The sequence below is a fragment of the Clarias gariepinus genome, chromosome 22 (genome assembly GCF_024256425.1).
Source record: "Clarias gariepinus isolate MV-2021 ecotype Netherlands chromosome 22, CGAR_prim_01v2, whole genome shotgun sequence".
Classification (NCBI taxonomy): Eukaryota; Metazoa; Chordata; class Actinopteri; order Siluriformes; family Clariidae; genus Clarias; species Clarias gariepinus.
Window position 1 is genome coordinate 13,215,568 of NC_071121.1, and position 13,885 is coordinate 13,229,452.

The 13,885-nt window shown below is 36.8% G+C and overlaps 1 protein-coding gene across 1 annotated transcript; it reads right to left on the reverse strand.

Moving 5' to 3' along the window:
• Positions 1-5,352: 5,352 nt before the first annotated feature.
• LOC128510619 (chemokine-like protein TAFA-4) lies at positions 5,353-10,396 on the reverse strand. The gene is made up of 4 exons (XM_053483038.1): positions 10,338-10,396; positions 9,021-9,126; positions 6,758-6,907; positions 5,353-5,569 (listed from the first exon to the last, which is right to left on the reverse strand). The coding sequence occupies exons 2-4, from the start codon at positions 9,124-9,126 to the stop codon at positions 5,415-5,417; spliced, it is 411 nt and encodes a 136-aa protein (XP_053339013.1). The 5' UTR covers positions 10,338-10,396; the 3' UTR covers positions 5,353-5,414.
• Positions 10,397-13,885: the final 3,489 nt, after the last annotated feature.

Consider the following 13,885-nt stretch of genomic DNA (forward strand, 5'->3'; position numbering starts at 1 on the left):
TTCTTCTAATGTCAATCTAATACCAGTGTGAGTGTGTCTTAAAATATATCACAAGAAAAATGCCAGGTTTTTAAGGTATAATCACAAGATATTGGCACAATCTTACAGTAAATACATATTTTAAAAACTGTAAAGTTGGCGTGTCTGTACATTGAAAATCTTTGCTCAAAAATAATTTGCGGGACCTAAGATGAGTAATAGAACACATCAAGATGGTTTTTGGAATTTAAATTTTTGGCCGTCTGTCTGTCTGTATGTTTGTGCACATATCACATAAAAACAACTGAGCAAGTTATAATGGGGTTTTTACAGGTGTATTTGGCCGAGTTTAAGGTAACAAACAGACTTTGTTTCATTGTAATCGGCCCATGGGAAAAGAAGATATGCTACTTTGAAATTTTAATGCAAAAACTCCCTTATATCCTAAAAAAAATCGACCTTGAAAAAAATCATTAGTTTAACTCAAATTCAACAGACTGCAATGTACATTTTTTAATACGTATTTATAAAGTGTTTAATTGAAATCTACTTAATAAACGAGACCTCACACCTTCATTCCTCACGCTGCACGATAACACGTAAAACTTTTAGTTCATTTAAAATTTGCGTTGTACTTTTTTTTAAACGCACTTAAGAGTGTGCAGGTAAATTCCATGTGAACAAAGTCATGGGCACATCTAGTAAGACATACATTTGCACCCTTATACACTGTGTGGCCAAAAAAAAAAATGCAAACACACCCACCTGTAGCTTTATTATGGTGAGCAATGTGGTGGCAAATTCATGTGTGAAAAAGATTCCTTATGGTCCCAACTTTTTGCATTTTACATGTTTTGCATTATAAAATGATTCCTGAAATTTGCCCATGCCATTACATTAAATGATACTAATCATAATAATTATAACTGTATAATCTGGTCATTCAGCACTTTCAAATTGTCAACTGACTTCATTTTATGGCCACATGATGTTGCTGAGCCTAGACCTGACCGACTAAAGCAACCCCAGATCATAACACTGCCTCCAGAGACTTGTACATTGGCCACTATCGCACCCATCGCTTTGCATCAGTTTGGACTCATCAGACCACATGACCTTTTTCCATTGCTTTAAAGCTCCCTATTAAATTAATCTTTTTTTCTTAGATTAGATTCTCTAACAAGTGGTTTTCTTATGGCCACAGCTGTTTAGTTCCAATCCTGTAAGTTCTTGTCACATTGTGTATTGTGGGACTCTTACTGTATACTCTTACTTTCATTATTAAACAGAGCTGTAATTTCTAATGACAATAGAATTTTTTTTTTAAGGTGTTCATTGGAGCTGAGTTCAGGGTTCTATGCAGGACACTTGAGGTCTTTGAGGCCTTCATGAACCTTTTTTTTTTCTGCACAGGGGTACTGTCCGGGGTACTGGAACATGTTTAAGACTCTTAAGTAAAAGGAAATCTTAATGCTACAGCATGCAATGAAAGTCTAGATAAATGTGCGCTTCCACGTTTGTGGCAGATACCAGTTTATTTTTATGTTTAAACAGTATATCAGTGTCTAATACTTGTGTCATTAATAGGCCATCTGTCTAAAGTTTAAATGCATAAACCAGATTTTTTTTGAAAATTATTTTTAGGCTTAACTCAAGGTATTAAACAAATGATGGTTAAGTGGTGGCTACTTGGCAAGCAGTAATCCCTCTGCACATTCCGGGTTGCACGGCTCAATCAATATCCATGCTATTTTTTTTTTATTATTATTATTGTATGTTTTTTTATTGTTTTTTTTCTATTTAAATATGAACCTTTTAGGAAGATGTTGACATCAACTCTATCATATTAGTAACATGCCAATGGTATAACAGCAAATTGGCACACTCTAGTTGATGGTGTGGTGGTAAGCACTTGCCAACTCAAGGGTCAAGAGTTCGATTCCCGCATCAGGTCTATGTGTGTGTAGTTTGCATGTTCTACCTGTGCGTGCTGGGTCATGTGAGTCATGCAGATTAGATTAATTGGCATTCCCAAATTGCTCATAGTGTGGAGGGACAGATCTGTCCAGGGTATACCCTGTCTTGTGTCCTAAGTCTCCTGGGATAGGCTCCAAGCGCCAGCGACCCATCATCTTCTACACAGAATAAAAGATGAATGAATATGTTTCTTACTAAGGATTTTATAAGACATAGTGACTGTAATATAGTGGTTAGCATTCTGGTCTCACACCTCCAGGGTCAAGGGTTCGTGTTCTGCCTCAGGTCTGTGTGTATTCATGGTTCATTTGCGTATTCTTCCCATGCTTGGTGGGTTTCCTCGCACAGCCCAAAGACATGCAAATTAGACTAACCAGCCCTTCCAAACTGCACATAGTGTGCTTGAACTGTGCATTGGACTGATGTATCTCACCTTGTCTCGCTGAGTCCTCCGACTCTTTATGGATTAAAGCAATATACTTTCTAATCCCGTGTGAACAAACAAAATGATAGAACTGACATTTATCAATATGATAAAATTGATTTTACTGTCCAGTTATTTCTCGGCATCATTATTTTAATATAGATAGCTTGTCAATGAATGACACGTAAATGATCTGAACATAGGGCTGGGTGACAAAAAAAAAACATGTGGCTGGCATGGTCTATGTCTATTGTATTTTTAAGATTAGGGTGTTGTAACGGGGAGTAAGGAGGATCCCAAGGGCCTGAGTGACGAAAGGTACTTAAATAAGCTATGGCAATGAAAAAAGGCTGGATCTAGCAGTGCCCCTGCTGAGAGTCACAAGTGATGACTGATCACCTTTTGTCCTATGATGAGACATTTTTCCCACTGATCATACTCTTGTAGTCTCTTCCAGGATGACCCTGGGCCCATCCTCGATTTATGAGAAATCACTGAATTGTTTAATGAGCATGAAAATGGTGTAAGTAATGCTATGGCTTTCATGGTCACCAAATCCCACCCAATTAAACCAATTGATGTGTTAATTGCATTTCTCAATATCGCAACTTATGCTACACTAAAATTAAAACATGCAGGTCTTATGAAGTAGTAACAAAATTATGATCTGTTTACTCTGACTGAGGAAATTTTAATGTGAGATCAAATAGTTTTTACATTATACCTCACAGAGTTGATCATTAATTTGATTAAATGTATCTCTTTACGTCGCAGACAGCTACTTTAGAGTTCTCTGTCTCTCTCTTTTATTTTAGTTACTAGTTCCCATCCTGTAGTGATTTAAAACGTTTAAAGTTTATCTCCTCTCTACTTTAAAATCATTTGCTCTGCTCTGAATTTCTAATTTACAACTTCACTTCTTAGATCACACTGCTGCTTTCCTATTAACCAAAGCAATTATGTTGCGCTCAAGCACAACAAAAAAACGCACAAACTTCAACGTGAAGCTCACCGCGTGTCAGATGGGCTAACCAGTAGACAGGCCAGGAATAGCGGTTCATGGCATAATTTCAGAGATGGCATCTTCAACTCAAAGTACAGTAACCCCACACACCATGCTTTATGGGCAGATGTTCCTGGAGGAAGCTGCAATCTTTCAAATTTGCACTGAAACATGACAAGAATTCACAATGTCATATCGCTCACCACTCTGCGGAATTTCTGTTTAACTGTGTAGGGGGAAAATAGTCGCTTTCGAAAATAATTTTAATTAATAATTGTGCGTCTTAATTGAATTTTCATCAAGTAGTGACACATCTGGGCCTCCAGTGTGAAGCAAATTAACATTTCAGTTCACACTGGAAAGTATAAGTGCTCTATCAGGCAGCTATTAGCGTCATTATGAATGTCAACAGTATTTAAATTTATTCTCCTCACCGTGCAGATGCTGTGTTCTCTTAATCTCTGCCGAAAAACCATGCAGAGGCGTGTTGGACCTCCCCAGGGGCCTTCAGCACACACGGCGCGCATTAATAACACCGATATAAAGCTTCCAGAATTTCCAGTCCGAGGGAAAAAAAAAAAACAATGATGTGTCATTGGGAGAGTTTGACTGTGTATCATTAAGACTAAATTGTATATTTGAAAAACATTTTCAAATGCATGGTTTTAATGGCTAGGTGTTAGTCTGTCAGACTTGTATGGTTACATGGCGGATGTGAATGTTTCATAAAATCTTTGATTTGATTTTTTTTTCTTTTTGATTGAAAAGGCAGCTCAGGGAGGCAATTAATGGTGAAAGAGGCTTTATTCTAGAACGCTGGAAATAATATCAAGCGTCATCAAGAGCAAGCAATGTGTAACATTTATAAGACAATGAAGACAATGGTGTTCATTCATCATTCTTAACAGTCACCTAAATCAGGTTAATCAAACATGCGCAATATGAAAAAATGAAAAAAAAAAAAAAAGAAATCAAAGAAAAGCATAATATTAGGAATCTCTCTCTCTCTTTCTCTCTCTCTATGCCATACAGAGCTCTATAGTTGTCTCCACAGGCTTGCAGGCGGTGTGTCAAACTAGTCAGATGGAAAATAAATGGGGCCGGCAAGCGGGTGAGTTTGTGCATGTGTGCTAGGGCATTATTTGAATATCTCCATGTTTCTCTTAGTCAGGCTGTCAGAGACGGGGAGCTGTGCTGGGACTTTTCACCCGTGTCAGAGTGGACGTAATTCAGGGTCCAGCTCCAGCGTGAGTGCGTGTTTGTTGTGTCCAGATTTCAAATATGATTGCCAGGATAGTATCACTGTGCTACTTTATGGTGAAGAATAATACAATGAAGAGAGGATGACAAAAGTCCACAGGAAGTAAATTGACTCTATAATACTCAGCAGTGAATGTTAGAAGTTAATGTACAGGAAAATATATTTATTCAGCAAGATATTGTTAATCTTGTGGAGTAAAACGTCTTCTCATAATTGCTCATAATATAATCAAATGAACAGGTTCGTTAGTTGAAGATAGAATGTAACTCTGTACATACAGTACATACTGTTTACTCTTTATACAGTATATCCTCTTACAGTATGTGTGTGTATCCGTGAGCTCTCAACACTTATAACTTTAGATGATTGATTGTAGAAACACATTATTATAAGTTCCTGCAGTTTCCATACAATGTGACGCTAGAGCGTATGTAGGCAGTATCACACTGTCATTGTGTCACCTGGGCGAAAAACACAAGAGAGGGCAACAAAGAATCAGAGGTTTGGTACAAATGTATTAGCAATAAACACATTCTGGGATCCGGAATCCCAGCAGTCATGAGCATAATACCCATGTCTACTCCTGCAGCCTTTTAACATTTACAGGCTGACTAATAGCACGAATCCAGCAATCATACAGTAGCAGCCGTTGTCTAGACTGGATTTCTAGGACACCAGACAAGGATGTACAGTACATTACTGCTGGAGATCAGTGTATACCTTCTCAAAAGGTCAGCCAAACAAGACTACTTATAGATGACGGATTAATTCTATTTAGTCGGTCTCGGTGGCCTGCTCACTTTGGTGGTTCTGACTTTATTCCCGGAGATGCAGGACCAGCCGGTGAGGTCAGGAAGGACTTTGCATTCTTCGCTTTCCAAGCATGGCTCCATCTGACACCACCACTTCAGGTGCACGATAGATGCTGTGAGAGAAAGAAAGACATGAAATCCAGCAGTAAACATAGTGCTGGGTAGTTTCATCTATTAAGTGGATTCAGATTATTAAAAAAAAAATGAATGTTTTAAATACAACTGGTTTCAGTTTAGAAGTACCATACAGTAAGTCGGGGGCACAGGTACAACAAACTATGTTGATAAAACAAGCAAACTTTTCTCTCTCCTTACTTTTGGCCATATAAGACTGTAGCATCTCAAATATTGTAAAAAATATAAATAAGTGCATGCAGGTTCTTCCATTGTTCCATTGGTCCAGCTCTGATGTTTACATGCTCGTTGTATGTGTGACTGGACATTGCTGCAATACATTGTGTATTCTGACATTTTTCCATCATAGCCAGCGTTAACTTTTTCACCAGTTTGTGCTTGCTCCTCTGCGGGATCGGGAACAGACAGGCTAGCCTTTCCTACCCACATGTCAATCATAAATAACCTTGCCACCAGTTCACCGCCAACCACTGTATACCAGATGATACTGCATTCCCACCTGCTGTTCTGCAGTTTCTCTCTCCTAGTCGTCTAGCCATCGTAATTTGGCCCTTGTCAGAGTGCACATTCTCCCTGCTTCCAACACATCAACTTCAGAATTGACAGCTTGCTGCATAAAATATTCTGCCTACTACTGTATAAGGTGCTCCTGTACCAGATAATTAGGGATTATAATGATACGGCCAATTTATTTCTGACATGGTAATGTGAACCTCCAGGTTTAATTTTTTTACTGAGTGAGTTGCAATTTGAACAAAGGAGAATCTTATGGACATGGGAGAGGAGGTAGGAGGAAAAACATTGGCCACAACACTTTGGCTTAATGGTAAATAATCTAAAAATTCACTATACCAGCTCTATTTTAGACAGACAGACAGACAGTAACTGCTTGTTTTATTCCCATAAACCATGAAGTTCAAAATGTACAGCATTCCAGGAACACCTTGTAAAAACAGCTCCCTTAAACAACAATCTGGATTTACTGAAGCGCAAAATTAAAATAATAGTTTCTAAGCCTCTTTGACATTTAAACTGACCTTCTGTCTGTGAGCTAGTGAAGTTACACTTTCAGTAAACTCAGACTTTTCATTGACTTGCCCTACTTTGGCTCCGTATTGGCCTGGCGTCCTGCACTGACCAGCGTCTCATTAAGAGCTGTGTCATACCATCGACACATGACGGCCGTGCATGGGTTGTTCCTGCCACCTGTCCAGTGAGGCATGAGCATTTGACTGTCTGGGATCTTTCTTCAATCTTATTCTTATTGCAACATCGATGGGCAGCTACGACCTCACATGTACCAGGTTTTACTCCACCTAAGGCAGAGAGAGAGAGAGAGAGATGATTAAATTGTACATAGTCCTACTGTCTGAAGATTTCTTTGTATAAATGTATTATACAGCAATTTCTGGTATTCTAGGGCCATCCCATGGTCATTAAAAGTACTACTCTACAACATGCTGCAGAAAGAATTAAGGATGCAAACTATTAAACACACTCATGGGAGTTTTTGCCTTTGGTCTGTGTGTGTATGTGCGTATTTTGCATGTTTTCCATGTGTGCTTGATGGGTTTTCTCCTGTTTTTCCCATAAAAACTAGACTGTATGTTATAGTCATGCACTATAGGCTGACTGGCATACTATGGTATTATGTGTGAGTGTGTGTGCTTCTGCCATGTGTATGGATGGATGGATGGATGGTTCGATGTAAATTATAAATATTTAGTTCAATATATCATACCTATTTTAGACAATCTAATGTAGTTGCAGGGGTGGTAAAACCAGCTAGATGTCATACTACTCAGTATTTGCAATGAATAGTTCCATCATACAGCCCTGAACCCTGAATTCCTTTTTTTTTTTTGGCGAAAAGCGATGGAACCCCTGGAGGTTATCCAGGGTTTCTATAGAACCACAGTTAAATACATAGCTAGTGTTACATTTTACCCCACATTTTATCTTCTGGGTAAACTACTGGAGGTTTTGAGAACCACCTGGATAATACATTGACAGAGTCATAACCAGATGGATGGATGGATGGATGGATGGATGAAGTACTTTATAAATCCCAAAGTGAAAGGTGACCATTAATACACTGAGTTAAGTACATGGTGACCCCCAAGCAACACAAACATTCTGATGTGTCAGTGTGACCTCTGAGTATCTGACCTATTTCTACATCAGGGCAATGACTTCCAAAACCTCGCCATTACTTTGAAATAGATGGGGACTTGAAATTAGTTTTTTCATGAATTGGACATTTAGCTGCCAGGGTGCCCACAGTGTATGGAACAGCATCCACATATTGGCATACAAGACCAATTTCCTAGAAGCTGTTTGGCTGCACTGAATGATGTTTCCTGGAAGACTGGGTCACAGTACACATTTGTCAATTAGTTCTGACAGACTAAACCCAAAAGGTGCAGGGGACCTGGCTGAGGATGACAGATCACTTAGATTTGCCCAGTAAATCTGCAGAGGAAAGAAGCTGCCAGGGCGTTCCAACCACTAGTAAAGGGCTGTGATGGAAACCAAGTACACTACCCCTGGAGCTGGCATTGTCAAAGGGGAAAGCATCATAATGTCAGAAAACATGCTGACCGGGTGACTAGAATACTCAGTGAATCTCAGACCAATTAACTGTGTTGCCTGTAAGGGAGAACCTCTGTGAGACTAAACACTATAATGTGTGCAAGGAAATTATTTTTCCCAAATGGCCTGTCCCTTGGTGGAAGCACAAAAAAAACCTCAAGTACAACAGTATCCTGATGCCACTGTGGAGAAGCCTTGTATGTCACAGATCCGTGGACCCTTGGGTATTTGGAACACTTAACCAGGTTGTGGTGAACTAAAATTGCTACTTGTTTGGTCTGTTTGGCCGTGCTGGTTTTGTGATTACCAAAAACCTAGAATCTCCAACCCATAGTTTTTTAACAGCAGGCCCAAAGAACAAACTCACAACATTGTGCAGATTGTGCTGGGTTGATTTGTACATTTTAAAGGTGAAGTGTGAACATAAACCAGGTTGCAATGAGTCCCCCTAAATCCTGGACAAACATGTTTTTCTATAGATATTGAGTATTATATTATAATAATATATTATATTATGCTATCAGTAAAACAGCTGACATTATCAGTACGTGCAAAACATGAGACAACTTTTTTATATACATTGGCAACTGAGTGTCTGCAGAGCTTTTACTGTACATGAGTATGTGCTTGTGATGTAGATGACAGACTTCTGAGTTCAGTACAGGTGTACTGTATGTGTATGAGGTAGGTTAACCACAAATAGATCTTTATTTGTCATTAGTGATGGTCTGAAAGCTCTCCCAAAGGAACGCTGGTGGTGTGTGTCCAGTGGTGTAATGAGTCCTGAGAGAGAGAGGGAGAAAGAGAGAGAGAGAGAGAGAGAGAGAGAGCACTCACCTGGATGTCCCCTTGAGCTTCGGTTGCTGCTGGACACTGATTGAGCGCACAGGAGCCACACACACACCACCAGCAGCAGTGCAATCACAAACAGCTTCTCACACATCTACTGGTAGTAAGCAGGGGACCAGGAGAGAAAGAAAACAGTGTTCAGTTTATTTGTTATATAGCAGATATTAAAGCAAAGTTTCCATTTAAGGAAACAAGAATTCTTAGACAAGTTTAATCTGCAAATTACAGACAATGCCTATATCAATGGTTTAAAAAAATAATTATATAACAACCATAAAATATATTAATAATAATAATGATAATAATAATAATAATGCACTGCTTATGTGTATGTGTGTGTGATCGAGGGAGAGATTAGTGCAGGATTAACATTCTTTGAGTTCATCTGCTCTTGATCTTGACGCTCTCTAATATCCTGTATATTCATTTATTTCCTGCTTCTTCAATTCACTTGCCTGTTCATGGGGTCAGATAGTTATTAAGAAAAATAGAGATCTATTTTTAAGCTCACAGCTTCACAGAGCATAGCAATCAATACAAAATGCAATATAGAAGGGGCTTCAATAATAATAATAATAATAATAATAATAATAATAAAAATTATAATAATCTAACATTTTATTAATTTTAAATGTAGCAAGTCAATAATTACAAAGATTGTAATATTGTATCGAGATACAGTAGTATGTCAATAATTACAAAGATTTTTTTTATGTTAAAGCCCAACGTAAAAATTTCATTACCAGTCAAAAGTTTGGGCACACCTTCTAATTCAGTGGTCTTTCCTTTATATTCTAAAACAATGCTAAAGACATCCAAAATATGCAATAATCTCTTTTAAACAGTTGATACTGGGATGTTTATGGGATGCTAAATGTAAAAAACTTATGCTCTTCATAACAGCTCTAAATGAACTTCTCCTCTGCAGCAGAGGTAAGTTTTAGTCTTGCTTCTCTGGAATGGTTTTCAGGAGAACGAGTTTCAACATGGTGCTTGATGGGTTTTGCAAATACACTCGACAATACTGTTCTTGCAAAAACTATTCCAGAACAGCCGACTTTGTGTCTTAAAATAAAAATTGGACTGTTGTTGTTGTTGCTTAATTACCTAATGGCATATGGCATAAAATGGCATAAAAATGGCATAAAAAATCCAATATTGTTCTAGAATGTAGAATTACATACATTAAAAATTACAATACATTATATTACAACTACATGAATATTAGGCAAGTATTGCATTAAATATTAGTGCATGCAAAAAGTAATAACAATCATGATAAGCAGAGATATCCATGGCTCTCACCTTCTAAACTCCTGAAGCTGTTAGACAAGAGATCTGTGTGTTCCACCTCTAGTTTAACATCATCTTGGATCTTTGTAGTGAAGTTGAAAATCAGTCGGATGTCTGATGCTGAGGAAAGTCAAAAACACATTTCTGCACTGGAAAATGCATCCTGAAAGTTTATCTTAACGCAACAACAACAAAAAAAGGTTGAATCGGAAATCGTTATAAAGTTATAAAGTGACGTAAAAAGTGACTTGAAGTGAGTTCTGAGTTGAAAGTGAGCTCGTGCAGAATCAGCGCTGGGTCTCGCGCGCATTGCTCGCGGTCGCTTTTCTCAGTCACACCCCGTTTTGTTCATGTACATACATATGTGTGTGTGTGTGTGTGCGTGTGTGTCAGTGTGTGTATTGTGTTGATAAATGTCATTTAATTTTGCCAGACCAGAATGTATCCACCACCAGACCTGACTATCATATAATAATATCAATAATAAATTGCCTTGAGCTGAGGTCCTGCAGTGTAGGCTATTTTACAGATGTCTTCATTTCTTCTTAGTCGTGTGTGTGTGTGTGTGTGTGGGCGAGTCAGAGAGCAAGCTCACTTTAAAGCCATCCAGTACACAAGGCAGAATGATGCTTTATCCATCGCTGCAAACTTAATCAAAAGCCCATCTGCTGCAGCAGACCTCTCCTGTTATTACTCTACAGCAGATTCATTTAGTGCTGATTATCAGTGGGCGAGGAGGAGAGGGTCAGCCTTTACTCAGCCTTTACTCATCTGCTGGAGTTTAGACACTACTGAGTGTTATGAAGTGAAAGCTTGTTAAAGAAAGATTTAAAGAAAAACTTGTTCAGCTGCTGGTGGTCTTATAAGTTAATAAACAATAAAGTTATTTTAAATGATTAATTTCGCGATACACAGTTTAAATAGTTTATCTGGAGTAAATAATGTCTACAAAACAGCAGAGTACAGTATGTGAAAAAGCATAAAACACAAACACAGAAAAAGCTAGTTATCAGAATGACCAGTTTAAGATTACATCTGTACTAAGGTTTTGTACTAAACTAATTCGTTTATATCTGCCCTGGTTAAATATACTACTTTTTTGCAAGTGCTCATACAGCTATAAAAAAAGAAGTAATTAAATAAAAACGATTCCATGTTGAAATGTGGGCGTGGTTTTAAACTTGATTTGCATACGCGTGGACAGAAACTGGTTAAAATAGTTTACTTTTGAGCGTTATGGACGTTTATTTTATGTATTTCGCGTTTTATGTCAGCTATAAGCTATAGCAAAAGCCTACTGTAGTACAATATATATATTGAAAGATTAAATGTATTATTCAAGTTTTCTTGGGTCACCCTCTTTGTTTTTCTTATTTTCTCAGTTAGTATGCTGTGCGCGCGGACGTTTGCCCGAAAGTTCGAATCTAAGAAAGTTTCTTTTTATTTCAGAACCAGGAAGATGAAGACCAACGTGTTTTTCTGAGTGGTTAAAAAGTCACATTTATCTCTGCATGTAATGTAGAGAAATGTTCTTGAACATTTGATCCAAGCTGAATTTTAACTGGTAAAAACCTTTTACAAAATGAAGGTAGTTAGAACCACTACTAAAGGTACACCACATACTCTTATAGGTATAAGATGCATAGGAAAGATACAAAAACCTGTTCATGTTACTTTTTTCTAAGTGCTCTTATTTCTAAGACTGAAGCAGAGCAGGCTATATTTGAAAGATTTTTTTATTTTTTTATTTTTTACGAAAAAGTTATTACACTTCTTAGGACATATAGGACATACTTTACTTAAAATTTACTTTAAAAAAAAGTAAAAGTTATTAATATTACTTTGTGGTGAAATTATGTCCACAGTTATCTTGAGTAAATTTGACTCCAATATTTTCCTCCAGTATTCTTATTGAGTGCCTGTTGTTATGCAAAGTTGGGGTTCATTAACATTATTGAACAAATTCAGAAATAATGGACAGCTACCAAACTTTACTTTCCTTGTTGCTGGTGTTCTCCATAAATATGCCATGTTTTGAACTTTTAGTATATTTACAGGGTGGCCCAAAAGTCCGAACCCATAAGCATTTTCCCTCACACAGTTATTATACATTTACACATTATCTCTGCATGTAACGTTTTGAGACTTCTTTTTGTGTTTGCCGTGCTTATGTTATTACATATGTTCTTACATATACACAAGTGCTGCAAAGTCAGAGATCAACAATTCGAGTGTTTAATTTTTGTCTTTGGATCCAGGTTGTTTATTCAACCTGAATTTTAACTGGTAAAAACCTTTTAAAAAATTAAGGTAGAACCACTAAAGGTACAGCACATAACCTTATAAGTAAAAAACGCTCACTAAAAATACAAAAACATCCTCTTCATGGTATTTTCCCAAGATTCATCTAGGAAAAATTTAAAAGAAAAAAAAAAATACATTTAAAAAGGCCATAAAACAATATAATTGTTTCTACACTGCATTAATAGTGTAATAGAATAATAAGATCTTAACAAGTCCAAACAATTTTCAAAAGTTAATAAATACTTGTGTAACACACTTTGTTGTGTATTTAAATGAGTACTTAATATAATGTATTTTTAAAAAGTTAAAATCAATTTTTTATTATTCACTTTTTCAAAGATCAGGTTACTTTTACAAGAGGAGAAATTGAACATGTATATATTGCTATATGGATGTACTACAAAAGCCTTTCTCGAAGGTAAATATTTTGAGAAATATATATAAAAAATATATATAAAAGCTTCATATGGCTGTTCCATCTTCTGTTCAAGTCCCCAAAACAACACATTTATTTAAAAGCAAATCATTAACTTTTGGTGGATTAAGTGTTATTTAATGTTATCCTCTTTGAAAATGCAATCAAGCTCTGAGTAGAAATAGCAATATACACCAGTGTTTGGGTATAGAGGATAATTTTTACGTCTACATCGTGCAAACAGAGAGCATTTAGACCCCGTTTGCAATCCTCACCTTCTTCTTATTCAGCCCCACAGAAAGTGTAAATAAAAGATCACAGACTGTGTAAGAATAACAGAATAACTGTGGTTATTTTAGGCCTAATCATCAGGCCTAAAACCTTCTATTTTAATTTGATTAGGGTTTCTTTTTCAAGCCCTTTTCATTAGCTGGAAAAAGTTAATGGAAAATAAATCAATAAATCAGTACTTATCTGTGCAACATATGCTATGTAAATGCAGAAATGTTTAATTTCAAATGCGTTCAATTTTCCACACAGTTCATAGAAATGCATGTGTTTAGAGAAAACCTAATGTCTGTCATCCTAAGACCTTTACTTTTAATTATAATATAGATATGAATTTGCATTGGATATTTATGTTTTATAATTTTTTTTGACAAGCAAAAAATTGACCATTATATTTTCCACTATAAAAAGTTGGGAGAATTTTTTATTTAGTTTGCCCTACTGGAGGATTTGTATTTGTGGAAAGGGCACATATTGTCTTGGTTTTGTAGAAGGCTATGAAGCTCTAAGAATGCATATTATATAATACAGATCTCTTGCAAAAGGTATATTA

Bases quoted from the DNA above. Each gene is read 5' to 3' on its own strand.
- LOC128510619 (XM_053483038.1), bottom strand. From the start codon at position 9,126: ATGTGTGAGAAGCTGTTTGTGATTGCACTGCTGCTGGTGGTGTGTGTG. The intron at 6,908-9,020 runs GTGAGTGCTCTC...TCTCTGCCTTAG, and splicing joins AAGCTCAAGGGGACATCCAG to GTGGAGTAAAACCTGGTACA. The intron at 5,570-6,757 runs GTATGACACAGC...TTTCTCTCACAG, and splicing joins ACGGCCGTCATGTGTCGATG to CATCTATCGTGCACCTGAAG.